Source organism: Sorex araneus, chromosome 6 (assembly GCF_027595985.1).
Source record: "Sorex araneus isolate mSorAra2 chromosome 6, mSorAra2.pri, whole genome shotgun sequence".
Classification (NCBI taxonomy): domain Eukaryota; kingdom Metazoa; phylum Chordata; class Mammalia; order Eulipotyphla; family Soricidae; genus Sorex; species Sorex araneus.
This window is the reverse complement of record NC_073307.1, coordinates 15,328,277-15,344,356: the sequence shown is the minus strand read 5'-3', so window position 1 is coordinate 15,344,356 and position 16,080 is coordinate 15,328,277. Positions and strand designations below refer to the sequence as shown.

At 47.7% G+C, this 16,080-nt stretch overlaps 1 protein-coding gene across 2 annotated transcripts in view; it reads left to right on the top strand.

The window, feature by feature from the left end:
• The window catches only part of RBM27 (RNA binding motif protein 27), a 60,715-nt gene that overhangs the window by 40,003 nt on the left and 4,632 nt on the right, over positions 1–16,080 (top strand). For both annotated transcript variants that reach the window (XM_004611088.2, XM_055142555.1), the window contains exons 12-20: positions 2,314–2,467; positions 4,913–5,209; positions 6,431–6,571; positions 8,451–8,570; positions 10,128–10,202; positions 10,321–10,485; positions 11,462–11,566; positions 11,863–12,054; positions 14,034–14,144. In XM_004611088.2, coding sequence (XP_004611145.2) covers positions 2,314–2,467; positions 4,913–5,209; positions 6,431–6,571; positions 8,451–8,570; positions 10,128–10,202; positions 10,321–10,485; positions 11,462–11,566; positions 11,863–12,054; positions 14,034–14,144 — 1,360 coding nt within the window. The remainder of the gene's footprint in view (positions 1–2,313; positions 2,468–4,912; positions 5,210–6,430; positions 6,572–8,450; positions 8,571–10,127; positions 10,203–10,320; positions 10,486–11,461; positions 11,567–11,862; positions 12,055–14,033; positions 14,145–16,080) is intronic.

The following is a 16,080-nucleotide window of genomic DNA, read 5'->3' as shown; positions in this document are numbered from 1 at the left end:
GAAATAGCTCTGAGGGCTGTGTGCATGCTTTGCCTGAGAGAGATCGGGAGAGATCTCCAGCAGCCGCGGGGTCCGCCCTGAGCAGAGGTGGTTGTGACCCAACAAAACAAGATGGGAAAAAAACAACAGGAAAACCGACACTTTCCATAGCAGATAGAGTGATTTGTCCTTACTCATTGTTAGGCCTGATTGCATAGCAATACCTTATTGTTTGTTTTGATTTAGGGCCATGAATTTCAGAGGCTGTCCTTGAGTGTTGTGCACGGGTTACCCCTGGCAGGGGTCAGGGTACCATACAAGGTGCTGGGCATCCTACATGCAAAGCACTTGCTCTCACCCATTGACCTTTCTCTAGTTCTACTTTGATTTGTTTGGGGCTATATCCTGCTGTGTTTGGGTGATCCTTCCTCTTGGTACTAAGGGTGGTGCTACCAAGGTGCTTGCGGGGTGGCCAGGGATCCCATATGCAGTGTATAAATTCAACCCTTTTACTGTTTCCTGGGCCCAAGAGTTATTCACTAGAAATGAATAGAAAAGAGAAGGTTCTCTACTTTTGCGGAGGTTGACACATAAAGCATAAATAAATGTTTCATCTTTTCTTTACTGTTAAGATTCCTTGGTAATTTTGGTTGATCTTTCCATCACATAGTTTAGCATAATCCCAACTTGGTCTCTTTTTCATTTATTTTCATTATTTTTGTTTGTTTCGGTGCCATACCTGGCGGTGCTCAGGGGTTTACTCCTGGCTCTGCATTCAGGAATTTCTCCTGGCAGTGTATGGGGACCATATGGGATACCCGGAAATGAACTCTGGTCACCTGCATGCAAGGCAAGCGCCTTACCCACTGTACTCTAGTCCTGACCTCTTGTTTTTATGAAAAAACTTTAATTTGCTTTTTGGGCCATAACTAGAGGTGTTCCCAGGCTACTCTTGGCCTAGCGCTTGGGGAGCCGCGCGTGCCGGGGAGTGAGCCCGAGTTCTCCTGCATATAGAGCATGCACTGTAGTCCGTTGAACTGGCTCTTCAGCCCTGTCTTGGTGATGTTCTACAGTTCTCACTACCTGTTAGATTATATGAAAATTTATTTCTAAAGAATGTAAGGGCTCACTGGCTACACTTTCTCCCTCTTTAAAAAAAATTTTCTTTTACTTAGGTTTGCAATATAAAATTTCAGGGTTTGAGTTTCACACCTCTGTATGTTTCTAATATTCACTGTATCTGCCACCAAAGTTCCAGGGTTATTCTAACACCAAAAACCTTTACTCATTCCTTCCCTCCCCTCGTACCCACCCTTTTTTTCCGTAACCACCAGAATTTTTTACAAATCTTGGATTTTGTTTGTAATTTGGTTCATTTGGACCAGTTTGCTTTAGTTACTTATATTCTGCATATGAGTGAAACTGCTCAGTAATTGTCTTTCATGTCCTTAATTCTTTCACTAGCATAATCACCTCAAATTCCAATTAGATAACATAATTTTTTTTCTAATTTTAGTTTTTGGGCCACACCCAGCAGTGCTCAGGGGTTATGTTTTGACTGCACTCAGGAGTTACTCCTGTTTGGGGATTGAACCCAGTTTACCGCATGCAGGGCACACGCTCTACCCTCTGAACTGTCTCTCCGGCCTCTTATCTTTATTTTTAAATCTGGGCTGGTATCCAATTGTATATCCACAGCTTCTATATCCCATCATCCGTTGACAGGCAGGGTGACACTCCATGTTTTGACTATAGTGACAGAATTTCTTTCACTAGGATGATCACCTCAAACTCCACTTAAGTAACATAATTTTATGTTACATTTAGGTGCTATGAACATAGGGTCCAAATATACTTTGAAATTAGTGGTTAATATCCTTGGAATAAGTGCCTCGGAATGGTATCTCAGGGTCATACGAAGTGTCCACTGTCATGGACTCACCATCCCTTTACTCATAGAAGTCGTCCCAGTTTACTGTAACTGTATCAGGGCTGCGTGTGCCCCATTGGTTTCCGAGTCTTTTTGAGGCAGGCCAGTTTCACTGCTGTCAGGCCATGATAATTGTACTGTGGTTCCCATATGCATTTCCCTAACATAAACTTGTACTCTTAACCTGGTGGTGATCAGGGCTCACTCCTTGTTCTCTGCTCAGGGCTCACTCCTGCTGGGTCTCTGAGGGACCTTGGGTGGTCCTAGAAATCAAACCAGGCTCGGCCGCTTGCAAGGCAAGCACCTTACCCATTGTACTTTCTCTTTAGCCCCAAACATTTGTACGCTCTGTTGATGTGTGTCTTGGCTAGGCCATTAACCAGCAATGTGAATATTTCTTTCAGGCAAGGGAATAATAATCAGAGCAAACCAGGATTCTTGAGAAAGAATCAGTACACAAACACCAAATTAGAAGTCAAGAAAATCCCTCAGGAATTGAACAACATTACGAAGCTCAATGAGCACTTCAGCAAATTTGGAACCATTGTTAACATCCAGGTAAACGCGCCTATACGGTCATGTCTCCCATGTGACTCTGGAAGTCCTCTTAAATGAGCCCGTGATTAGTTTGGATCCTCTTCGCTTACACATACAGGGAAGCTTGACTACCAGAATGTCCACCTTCATGATAGAATTGTTAAGATGAATTTGTTCTCGTGACTTCATTTTGTTTTCAGCCATCTTTTTTCCTAAAAGTCATTGGACAAACTGTAAAGTTTTTTCTCATTACTTGCTGGTCATGTGATGCAGGGCTCCCACACCGGGCTCTCGCCTGGGAAGCAGGCACTCTGCCTCTTTAGACATTTGCCTAGCCCTTTCCTGAGACTGTTTTGGTTTTTTTCTTTTTTCCCTTTTTCTGTTCTTTTGTTTGTGAACCCAAAACAAAACAACTGTGTGAGCTGTGGCAGGAGAGGGAAAGGGTTGGTGGGTGCTTTGCGTGGCCCAGGGTCCATTCTGGACCACGTGACCCTCCTCCTCCCCCACCCAAACAGGGTCTGAGCAGTGCCTCAGGAGAAGTCTGAGTACCTCACCTGTGACTGACCCCAAAAAGAAAAGAAAAAGAAAGGGAAAAAAGAAGGGAAAAAGGTTTCTGTTATAACTTGGAAAATACAGACGAGGGGCCAGAGAAAAGTATAGTGAGTGGGCTTGCCTGTCACCAGATTGACCTCGCTTCTGTCCCCTGCACCCTCTACAGTCCCACAGTCCCCTCCCCCCACCCCTCCATCAGGAGTGGTTCCCGGGCACAGAGCTAGGAGGAATCCCTGAGCATTGCCAGGTATGACCTAAAACCAAAACCAGAAAAAGGAAACAAGAATATGAAAGATGTAATTACACCAAGAATACCTATTGTTTTCTCTTAGATCTTTCTTAGGTCATTCTTTATGGTATTTTGAAAAATTTAGATAGATGGGTTCCCGAAAAAGGATGTGTTCAGTTTGTTATTTTTAAAGTGCCATGGGATTGGTTGGTTTAAACAAAAATAAAAGAAAAAGAAACAGGGGCTGGAGAGAGAGTACAGAGAGTAGGGCTGCCGGGCTTGATCTCCCCCGCCCATCCAGTATGGTTCCCAGGAGTGATTCCCGAGTGCAGTCAGGAATCACCCCTGAACATGGCCGGGGAGCCCCCAGAAGACAAAATAACAACAGTGATAACCTTGAGGAGGACGTTGCAGATCAGGGTGATGGTCATTTGTTTCTGGATGAGGACGGAGGCTTGCAGAGGACCCCTGGCTCGTCTCTCTTTTAGGTTTGGACCATGCCCTTTGGTGCTCAGGGCTTACTGCTCCTCCTGGTGGGCAGGGGACCGTGCTGAGGACCGAATGTTGATTGGCACATGCAGAGCAAGAACCTTACCTGTGCAGTCTCTCTCTGCATCATTCCTGGTGGTGCTGGGGACCGGCCTGGGTTGACTGTGTGCAAGACAAGCACGTTGGACACTGTCCTATTACTCCAGCCTTCAAAATATATTTTGTTCTGTTAAAAATAAAAATTAACATATCTGTGGGGGCAGCCCTGAGCATTATGACCAAACCCAACCCCCTCCAAGAAAAAACAATCCATATCTAAATAAATAGCGAAATTACTCCAGGAATCACTCCTAGCGGTGCTCAGGAGAGCATAGAGCTTGCTGGGGATTGAACCCAGGTCGGCTGCATGCAAGTCAAGCACCTTATCTGCTGTTGGCCCAAAAATAGATTGTTTTTTATTTGCTGTTATCATGTGTTCTTGGGGTTGGAGAGATAGTGCAACAGGTAGGACACTTGCTTTGGCCCCAGTTGACCTGGGTTTGATCCCCAGCATCTCATATGTTCCCAAGTCCACTGGGAGTGATTCCTGAGTGCAGAGCCGGGAGTAACCTTTGAGCGCTACCAGGTATGGTCCAAAACCAAAACAAAACAAAAGTTCTTTTTTTTGTGTTTCTTTAAATATAAGATAACCAGAGAGGAATCTTCCAGTGTTTACCCTGGTGATTAGGTAACATTAATTTTTTAAATGAGCGCCCTTCTAGGTCTGGGCAGTAGCTGAGTTTGAGCATATGCCTTGCATGTGCGGGTCCCAGGTTCAATCCCTGGCACTGCACAGCCCTCCCAGCACCATGAGTGTGGCCCTACATGCTCTCGGGCATCATCAGATGTGCCCTGGTGCTCCTGGCACTGCTGGCCTGAGCGACATGACATTGGACCCAGAGTCCAGCTGGCGGAGTGTTGTTGGGAGTGGCCGAGGGTCTCTGAGAGAGCATTACTTGGGAGGCCCTCCCGGAAATGAGCTGCGGCCTCTATGACTTTAGAATATGCATATTATTATTTAGGAGATGGCGAGTCTTATTCATTAAACATTTTAGCAAGTTTTCTACATGTGAACTCATTGTGAATAATTGAATAGCGTATTTGTTAGTTAACATTAAATTTCTGCGTTTTCGTGCTGCTTTTGTCTTCCCTTGCAGGTCGCTTTTAAGGGAGACCCAGAGGCAGCCCTCATCCAGTACCTTACCAACGAGGAGGCCCGGAAAGCCATTTCCAGCACGGAGGCGGTGCTGAACAACAGGTTCATCCGGGTGCTGTGGCACCGGGAGAACAGCGAGCAGCCGGCGCTGCAGCCCTCCACGCAGCTGCTCCTGCAGCAGCAGCAGACGCTCGGGCACCTCGCCCCGCAGCACCACCACCTGCCGCAGCACCTGCAGCAGCAGCAGATGCTGGTGGCCCAGTCTCCTCCGTCAGCGGGACACGGAGGGGTCCAGAAGGTCAGGAGGCAGCCAGCCCCTGGATCGGGGTTTCCCCGTGGGTCACCCCTGCATCGTCACTGTCTGGCCTGTCTGCATCCCCGTGATGCCTGGAGCCTTACACCCTCCCCACTGACCCCCTCCCGGATTGCTTCCCTCCCCTCCCCTCCCCTCTCCTCTCCTCTGCTCTCAGAAATTAACTCCTGGCGGTGCTCAGGGGACCATATGGGATGCTGGGAATTTAACCTGGGTTGGCCGCATGCAAGGCAAACGCCCTACCCCCTGTGCTATCACTCCAGCCCCATTATTTTATTTATTTATTTATTTTTGCTTTTTGGGTCATGCCTGGAGATGCACAGGGGTTACTCCTGACTTCCCACTCAGAAATGACTGCTCAGGCAGTGCTCGGGGGGCATAAGAGATGTTCTACTATTGCTCCAGCCCCTGCTTCACGTTTTCAAACTAGCCATAGCACAACTTACTCTTTTGTGGAGTCACACCCAGCAGCAGCCCTCGGGCTTACTGCCGGCTCTGCGCCTAGGGATCACTGCTGGGCTCAGGGGACCCTGTGTGGTGCCTGGGTCCAGCCAGGATTGGCCGCTTGCCAGGCAAGCATCCTGCCCACTGTGCTGTCGCTCTGGCCTGACAACTGACTTGTATTAAGCTATTGTCAAAAATCTCCAGTTTTTCAGACCGTTATGTCAGTAGGCTGGGAACATAAAAAATGTATTTTTTTAAATAGCATATACAGATTTGTACCCTTCCTATTGTGACATTTCAGATTAATAAAGTAAAAATAATAACAACCATTATCTGTATTATCTGCCACTTCAGCACCCCCTCCCCCCCAAAAAAAAACCCAAGATGCAACCGGTGTCCAGAGCCAGATGGATTAGCTCAGTGAGCCGAAGCGTATGCACAGGAGGCCCAGGTTTAATCCTGGTACCGTGTGGTAACCCTGAGCACAGCTGCTGGGGGTGGCGCCCAAAAGTCAGGAGCAGTTTTCCTCTAGTCTAGGGCTGGGGAGAGAACGCAGGCGAGCCGAGTGCATGCTCTGTGCCCCCAAGTCTGGGTCTGGTCCCTGAACCACGTGGTCCCTCTGGCGCTGCCAGCCCAGAGCCACAAGTAGCTCCTGTGTACCGGCTGGGTATGAAGCAAAGTGATTCCCTCCCCCTCCCAGGGAGCCACCGTTGTCAAAGTCCTTTTCCAGGATTTGTAAACGTCTTTGTCTTACGTTTGCAGATGATGAGCAAACCGCAAGCGTCCGGCGCCTACGTTCTCAACAAAGTTCCTGTCAAACACCGTCTCGGCCACGCGAGTAGCAACCAGAGCGACGCAGCCCACTTCCTGAATCAGGCAGGGGGCGCTGCGGAGGATTGCCAGGTACCCCGGGGCCCTGAGACGTGTCCAGTCGTGCCGAGAGGACGGTCATCTAGACTATCTAGCACACAGTGTCCTCAGTCAGGGAGTAGCGCGACAGCTCACTGGCTCTCACCTCAGCGCCGTGCATTGAGGAATTGGCCGGAACTTTTGTTCCAGTCTGAATTAAGCAGGAATTTGAGAACTTTAGTCGTTAATGGGCAGTTGTCTTTGTTAGCCCATTTATTTGGTCAGATTTTCTGTTTAATTGAGAACATAGTGATTGGTATCTGTTTTAAGAGTGGAACTTTGAAATATCGCTTAAGTGATTGTCAGTCTTTTCACACCTGCAGACTGGCATCCGAGACCACTGCCCCAGATTGAGGCCAGCCAAGGTTTCAGCCTGTTTATACCAGTCCACCAACCTGTAGTGGAAAGCTGCTGTCTTAATAGTTGTTTTTCCTTTGGGGAATGTAATTATTTTAGAGAGCCAGGAAAATTGTAAAAGAACAAGGGATCTAGCTCCATTAACTGTTAAAAAAATACTATTATAGGGGCTGGAGTGATAGCACAGCGGGTAGGGCATTTGCCTTGCACGCGGCTGACCCGGGTTCAAATCCCAGCATCCCATATGGTCCCCTGAGCACCGCCAGGAGTAATTCCGGAGTGCAGAGCCAGGAGTAACCCCTGTGCATCGCCGGGTGTGACCCAAAAAGCAAAAATAAATAAATAAATAAATAAATAAATACTATTATAAAGCCATCGCATCTAAAAAAATTGAAAATTGTACATCAAAATACAGACCTGTAGAGCATAATTGAAGACTGAGAGGAGACTCATGGCAAATAGAAATACTTGCAGTATCTCTTATCAGTAAAGAGAACATGAATTTTGGTGTGATACTGGCGTGGATAATTAGGACTCCCAGTATAGAAAAGATAAAATTAGACTATTTTTTTTTTAAGTTACATTATGAAAGTAGACTAAGTTCCAAAGGATATTGGTGGAGATGCTAAATGGACAGCCCCCAGGAAAGGAATGCTATTTGAGTTCCAGTAAAAACATTTAGTCCCGTTTGAGTTGGAGAAAAGCCGGGCTCGATGTATCCCCAGCATCGCCAGAAATGATTCCTGATTGCCGAGCCAGGAGTAAGTCCTGAGCACAGCCAGGTGTGAACCCCAGACAGACAGACACACACACACACACACACACACACACACACACACACACACACACACACACACACACACACACACACACACACACACACACACACACACACACACACACTTTTCGTTCTGTGTTTGAATTAAAATTGGATATTTTGTTTTTCTCTTTTGGGCCACACCTGGTGATGCTCAAGATAATTGCCGTGCCAGGGGTTGTTCCTACATGCACAGCACTGAGCCCACAGAGCTCTCTCTCCAGCCCTCATTTTATTTTTAAAAGTTTGGATTTTGGGGGGCCACACCCAGTGGTGCTGGGGGGTGCACCTCCTGGTTCTGTGCTTAGGGCATGACATGGTACCAGCACTGACTCTAGAGTTGGCGTCAGATTGTATTTGATACTGAAATTTATAGATAAGCAACCAAAATGCTCTAAACCTTTCCCTAATTCTGTTTACTAATCTAGAAATAATGACCTGCCCGATAGTAATGAGGGCCCCAGCGCCCAAAGGAACCAGGCTACGTAAAGAAATGGCGTCTCCTGGGCCTGGCAGTTTTCTAGAGACCTAGGGTATTGTGTCAGACAGAGAGCGAGGAAGTGCTGTGTGGCCTCCTGTGTCCAGCTGGCCACAGGCGACCACCCCAGCCCCCTTAAATGAATTTTTCAAAAAGCAGTCTTTCTGAAAAGTGATGTGAAAATATTTCCCAGATTTAATTTACTCTTCTGTGTTTCATAGATATTTTCATCTTCAAGCCATCCAAAAATGGTTTACAGCTCTTCAAATTTAAAGACATCTTCAAAACTTTGTTCAGGGTCTAAATCGCATGATGTTCAAGATGCTCTTAAGAAGAAGCAGGTAACAACAGCCTTGATTAATTTCTCTTTGAAGAAGAGAGGATACAGAATTCTTAAGGGATTATGTTAATACTTTGAAAGAGTTCATTTGTTATGAAAGATATAATATGTTCAGTTTTTTAATGCAGAATAGACTAATTAAAGATAAACAAGAAAATGTTTCACAATTATCTTTTAACTACTTTCAACTCCAGGAATATTTTTTTATGCAAAGATGAACAACTCCATTATCTCGTTTATTTTCCAAATGAGAGAAACAGACCTTCTGTTGCACTATTTTCTTGCTTTTCTTAATTCCTTTCTGATTCTGTGCTTGAGATAACATCTAACATAGTCTTTTTTGTTGTTGTTGGATTTTTGTTTCTTTGTTTTTGGGCCACACTGGGTGCTTCTCAGGGCTTGCTCCTGGCTCTGCACTCAGGGATCACTCCTTGGGGGTCTGGGGGACCATAGGGATTTCAGAGTTACCCAGGTCAGCTGCAACTAAGGCAAGCACTCTGCTGCTGCATTATTGTGCCTGCCCCACGTCTTAACGTTTTAATGTCATTATTCACGATTCAATTCTGAGTTTTATCAGTAGATTTAATGAAATATATATTTACAGTATATATGTAATGTTGGTATGATTGTAGATTTAATGGGTGAAATGCATTTTCTTTGTGTTTTTGTGTTTTGTTTTGTTTTGGGGTCACACTGGCAGTGCCCAGGGCTCATTCCTGGTTGTGTTCGGGGATCACTTGGCAGACCATAATGGGGTGCCAGGGACTGAACCCAGCTTGTCTGCGTGCAAGGCAAGCGCTATGCTGTTGCTCCAACTCCAAAAAGCAATGTTTTCCTTGTGAAAAATTTTACTGTCTTCTACTCTGTTGCTGCATCACGCTTAGAATTTTTTTTTTTTTTTTTTTTTTGCTTTTTTGGGTCACACCCGGCAATGCACAGGGGTCATTCCTGGCTCATGCACTCAGGAATTACCCCTGGCGGTGCTCAGGGGACCATATGGGATGCTGGGATTCGAACCCGGGTCGGCCGCGTGCAAGGCAAACGCCCTACCCGCTGTGCTATCACTCCAGCCCCACGCTTAGAATTTTTAAGCTTTCGGAATAAGGGTTTACTGAATACACTGTCAAGTAAGAGCATTATGTTTTCTTCATCAGTATATGTCAAGTTAATAGATCTCTAGGAGCCCGAGTGATAGTAAGCTGTCAGGACGCTTGCCTTGCGTACAGCCAGCCTGGGTTCCATCCCCCGCAGCCCTTGCGGTCCCTTGAGCTTGCCAGGAGTGATTCCTGAGCTCGGCCAGGCGAGCCTGGAGCACTGCTGGCCATGGCCGTGCAGAGCCCCACCCCATTCTTACAGATAACTAATTTCTACTAAATATTTTAGGGACTTAAAATTACCATTATAAAGGTGGAAACGTAGGGAGCTAGGATTCATTTGTATTTTAGCTTTTTTTTAATTTGAAAAATAAATGAGGATCACACAGAATAAATGAGTTGAGAATAGCCTTTTATAACACTGACAAATATTGTTAATCATTAATTTTTTATTGTTCACATAGGAAGCTATGAAACTACAACAAGATATGAGAAAAAGGAGGCAAGAAATGTTGGAAAAGCAGATAGAATGCCAGAAGGTAATGCAGGAACTAATTGTCTATTGGAATTGGTGTGTAGAATAGACATTACAATGTTTTAAAGAGCTAATTTATTAGAACTTGCTAAGCAGCATTTTACTTTTTTCCCTGCTTATAGATGCTAATATCTAAGCTAGAGAAAAACAAAAACATGAAACCAGAAGAGAGAGCAAATATAATGAAGACTCTGAAAGAACTTGGAGAAAAGATCTCACAGTTGAAAGATGAGTTAAAAACATCTTCTGCCGTCTCCACGCCATCTAAAGTAAAGACAAAGACCGAGGTACCTATTGCGTTTGCAGCCTAGGTCGGGTTATGTGTTCAGCAGTTGAAGAGAGTGGACTATCAGCTTACTGGGAATGGAAGAGAAATGACATATAATTGTCTGTGGATGCGTCAGAGGTTTTGCTTTGTTTGGGGACTGTACGCGCCTGTGCTCAGGACTTTCTTGCCTCTGTGCTCAGGGATCACGCGTGGCAGGCTGGGGAAGGTCAGGCCTCACCTGCTGCGCGCTCTCTCCAGCCCCACGGGACTGTCTGTGAAGAGGTGATGACGCTGTACTTGAACAGATGTTTGTGGGTCTTTTCCCATTCCCTGATCTTTGCTGCTGTTGTCAGGGTTGCAGTGTGGGGTGCTTGGTTAGCCTGCACCAGCGGTTACACTGAGCTGTCTGAAGGGAGTGATGCTGAGATCCCATTTGAAGAGGGTGGGTGCTTGTGGGGGACACACCTCAGAACTCTGGGCACCGCTCCCCCCGGCAGGCACCCTGTCACTGCGTCCGCTCTCCAGGCCCCAGTCTGCAGGGTGGTGGGTTTTTGGTCTGTTCTTTGTTTTTCCTGGTATTTGTGCCGTATGTGGCTGTGCTTGGGGCCTGCTTCCGCCCATGCGGGAGGGAGCAGGTGCTTCCCGGCTTGAAAAGCTAGGGTGTTGTTTTGTGTTTGGGGGGCCACACCCTGGGGTGTTCAGGGCTCACTCCTGGCTCTGCTGCGCTCAGGGATCGTTCCTGGTCAGCTTGGGAACCGCAGGGGGTCCTGGGGATTGAATCTGGGGTCGCAGCGTGCAAGACAGGTAATTTTTCCAGCCGTGTATGTTTTCGGTTTTATAGTTGCAAAGTTACTTTCCCCCAAGCCGCAGGGTTTGTTAGTCTCCCACTCTCATGTCCCCAGAGAGAGGCGTGTCACTCTGCAAGGCTAACATCCAGAGTGAGAGTTTGGAAGTTCTCTGAAAGACACGTTGTATTCTTGATTTTTTTTCCAAAGGCCCAGAAAGAGCTACTAGATACCGAGCTGGACCTCCATAAGAGGCTGTCCTCAGGAGAAGACACGACGGAGTTGCGGAAGAAACTCAGTCAGCTACAGGTTGAGGTAAGAGGCATTTCTGTCCCGTTAACATTTGGCATCTTTTCAGGTGGGCTGGGGGGACTCCCAGGCGGGGCCCATGAGCCGACCTGGCAGTTCTCCATGCCCTGTGGTCAGTGGGGTCACCAGGCCACCCCAGCGGTGCGAGGCTAAACCGGGCGGTTTGGGGGGCTCTTTGGGACCGCACAGGCACATGGGCCGGGGTTCCGGTGCTCCTCTCGTCTCTCCAGCCCCTGCATTTAATGTTTTAAAAAACAGCGCGAGATGCTTCAGCAGTGTGTTCTCTGCCTTCCATTTCGCAGGCTGCGCGGTTGGGCATCTTGCCTGTGGGTCGCGGCAAGACCATGTCGTCTCAAGGTCGAGGCCGAGGCCGGGGCCGCGGTGGGAGAGGAAGGGGCTCCCTCAATCACATGGTGGTGGACCATCGCCCCAAAGCGCTCACGGTCGGGGGCTTCCTGGAGGAGGAAAAAGATGAATTACTCCAGCATTTCTCAGTAAGTTTTCGAAGCTGCAGAGGCTGACTCTTGAAACAGTCTATTCAGCATTTCCGTCCCACATTCTGCCTAAATGCCAGATGTTTTATAGATCAGGAATTAAGTTGGTAAAGAAATAGATATTAGTGAATTCTTACTAATACGTGTGAAGATCAGGGAGGCAGCTCGGTGCTCTGCGAATTCACGTCACTCCCTATAAATGCATTTGTAGTGGCAGGATCTTCCAAAATTATATTTGACTTTTATTTTAGGGTTATTAGATGGTTTATTAGGGATGTGTGATCAATAAGTAAAAATCTGTGATGGAGGCAAAAGTCAAAAAAAAAATTTATTAGGAATGAGATATGGTCATTTATATTCTGTCTGTGGTGACAACTACTTAACTTTTGATGAAGATGCAGAGATTTGTGACGGGTAAATGTCTGTTGTTTTATGCATAAACAGTGCATCTTTCCAGCCACTCGGTAAATAGAGTTTCTGCTCTGGTCTACACCTGGCAGTGCCCAGGGTAGACCAGAGCAGTCTACTCCTGCCCTTGGAGCTATTTCCCCAGGCCCTCAGTGAGTTCAGTTTTAAACACTTTTGTGCAGAGGTGTGTGGTAGTGGTGGTGTTTGGGCCATGCTAGGAGTGCTCAGCCACTCCCGGCTCTGCTCAGGAGTCACCCTGCTGGGCCTTAGGTGACCAGGGGCCAGATCGGGCCACCAGGCATGTTACCCTGCGCAGAAGGATTTTTATGCATGTTTTGACTTCATTATAACTGTCTACTGTGCACGTGAAATGCTGCTGGTACGGAACCTAGAGCATGAAAGGAAGTCGCTCCCTGCAGTGCCAGGGCACACACGTGGCACCAGACCGGGGCGGCAGGACACGCGCCTGACCTCCTGTATTGTGTCTCTTGCCCTGTGTTGACTTTTAGCAGTTAGGAGGGTTGTTCTTCATATCATTATTGTTGTGGGTTTTTTGGGGGGGCGCAGGGGGCACACTCAGCGGTGCTCAGTGCTTACTCCTGGCTCTGTACTCAGGGAACATCCAGGGCAGTGTGGGACTTTTTCGGGAGCTGGGAATTGAACCTGGTCAGCTGCGTGCAAGCCAGGCGCCCTTCCTGCTGTAGTTTCGCCAGCCCCGAGTACCGTTGTTTGTTGTTGTTTGAGGACTGATTTCTGGCCCAGGGACTGGAGACCTTGGGGAGGGCCCGGCACTGCTTGTCCCCTAGCACTGAGCAGAGACAGCCCTCAGTTTCCCTGGCTGTGCCTCAGAAACAAGGCTGCGTTTTTATCCAGTGTCTGTTTTGCTCGGCGCCCTGACTGAAGCTGGCGGGGCGGGGCCGGTGGCACACTGCCTGGCTGGGACTCAGTGCAAGCTGGGGCCTTCTTGCTTGCGTGAGGAGTTTCGAACCCCTGCACTTAGCCGCAGGGGTGTGAGGGGTCGCATCTTGGTTTACCGTGTGCAGGGCAAACACCCTACCCACTGTACTCTCTGGTCCTCTTGATAAAAAACTTTAAGACCCAGGGCCAGTGAGAAACTTAGAATCAATACCAGGGGTGAAGGCACTTGCCTTGCCTGTGGCTGACCCTGGTTCGCCCCCAGCGTTAACATACAATCCCTGAGCACCGCCCTAGAGCCCAAACCAAAACAGTAGCATCACCTTTGAAGGTCTGCTCTGTTGATCTCTACTGGATTATTAGAACTGAGTGTATGTTTGGAGAGGACGAGTCTGACGTTTCTAAACAAACTAAGAATAGTGCTAAGACATACGTGATTTACGTATGAATCTTAGACTACCCTGAAGAAGCCAGAACACCAGAGTTTTCTAGTTGAAAGGGACCTCCTTTCTCCTGGCTCTCACTGGAGAGTACGGATCCACTTTATCGAGTCCCCAAACCATCCCCTCTCCACACAGTTAGAGGAAACACAGTTTGAAGATATTGTTAGTAAATGTGAATACAGACTTTTGTGTTCTTCTAAAAATCTCTTCTAGGCTACAAACCAAGGATCAAAATTCAAAGACCGCCGGCTGCAGATACCGTGGCACAAGGCCAAAGTGCCTTCTGTCTCCACCGAGACTGAAGAAGAGGAAGTCAAGGAGGAGGTAAGTTTATGGTTGGGAAAGTAAGAACAGATTCAGGTAATTTTTCAATTGTATGTTTTTTCCGCATTAAAATAGTGCAACAATAATGTGTAGAAGTAAGTAACATTTGAGTTTTTTTATGCGTGCAGTGGTTAAAATTAGTGTAGAAGTTTATTAAAGACCGGGAAAAATAATAAAAAGGATTTGGGGTATTATTTTCTGGTATTTTTTATTTGCTTTTTTTGTTTGTTTGTTTTGGGCCATACCTGGTGGTGCTCGGGGGTTACTCCTGGCTCTGCACTCACGAATTACTCCCAGTGGGCTCAGGGGACCCTGTGGGATGCTGGGAACAGGTTGGCCGTGTGAAGGCACGCAGGCTACCTGCTGAACCACTACTCCGGCCCCTATTTGCATTAATTTTTTTCCTTATTTGGGCGCCAGATATTCTGGTAAGTGCAGGCGTGGACTTGTCCCTTTCGGAGAGCCCGGCAAGCTACCGAGAATATCCCGCCTGCACGGCAGAGCCTGGCAAGCTCCCCGTGGCGTATTCGATATGTCAAAAACAGTAACAACAAGTCACACGGTGGAGACTTCACTGGCACCCGCTCAAGCAAATAGATGAACAGCGGGATGACGGTGCAGTGCAGTGCTGGCGTGGAGTATATCGTGGTTCCCAGATTGGGCTTTGGTGGCCTCCTCCCCCCCAGCCCTGCTCTGGAGTGTGCAGATGGCCTGGGTGAGTCAGGGAGGGTCCTGGAGAGAGCACAGGGGACCTGCACGGTGCAGTCCCCACAGCATGTCTGGTTCCCTTGTCGCCGCCAAGAGTGACCCTGAGGAGTTCCTGAGCACCACTGGGCTCCCCAAGCGCCCCCCTCCCCCCAAAAGTAAATTCAAGAAAGCAGATTTCCAGCTGGAAAGATAGTCCGGGAGTTGAGGTACCTGCTGACCCCTGTTCTGTCCCCTGCACCCTGCTCCCCACTTGTCATTCTCCTCCCCCACACCTGCACCACTCCCCACCCCCAGGGCATGAGCCCGAGTAAGCCCTGATCACAGCCTAGTGTAATGACTTAGATGGGGAGAATTTCTTTTTTTTTTTTTTTTTTTGCTTTTTGGGTCACACCCAGCGATGCACAGGGGTTACTCCTGGCTCTGCACTCAGGAATTACTCCTGGCAGTGCTTGGGGGACCATATGGGATGCCGGGGATCGAACCCGGGTTGGCCGCGTGCAAGGCAAACGCCCTACCCGCTGTGCTATCGCTCCGGCCCCAAGATGGGGAGAATTTCTTTTTCTGTTGTGCAGAATGGCCTATACCGTCAGACACTTAATGTGCCGTAACAGGCTTTGGAAACCACAACTGCAGACACCGAGAAATACAAGGCTGTCCTCTGTCTTCCATGTGGCTGAGCCCATTCTCCTGCCCATCCTGCAAGAGACTCCCCTCTCCTCCCCGACGCCCCCCCCTTTCTAGTGCTGTTGCTTCAGCTCCTGAGTGATTTTCTTTTCTTTAAAAAAAAAAAATAATAAAGAGGGAAGTAAGGGGGACTGCAGGCCGAGTAAGTTTGAGAATGTCCGGATTACGTGAACAGACTAACTTTAGCTGGTTTCTGCGACCTTTTGTTTATTCACGTTTCTTGCATAATAATTTGAATTCCTTCTCTGTAAAGTTGTGTAAAACAAGAAGCCAAGGAAAAAGGTGGACATGAACTCAATCAAACATAGGAAAACCGAGACTTAACTACAAGTATTCAGTAGAGGACTTAATTTCTGTTTTTCCACTCTCGTGTGTCTATATTATTCAAGTGAATATTTGAGCAGTGTTGCTTCTTTCCTGAGTGAGATAATTTTGCAGTCTGTGTGTCGGGGAGGCGGTGGACGTCCCCACAGTGCTCAGGGCTCTTGCCGGGTGGGCAGAGAACGGGCTCAGCACGGGGAAGACATGACAACCTCGTGCCTCT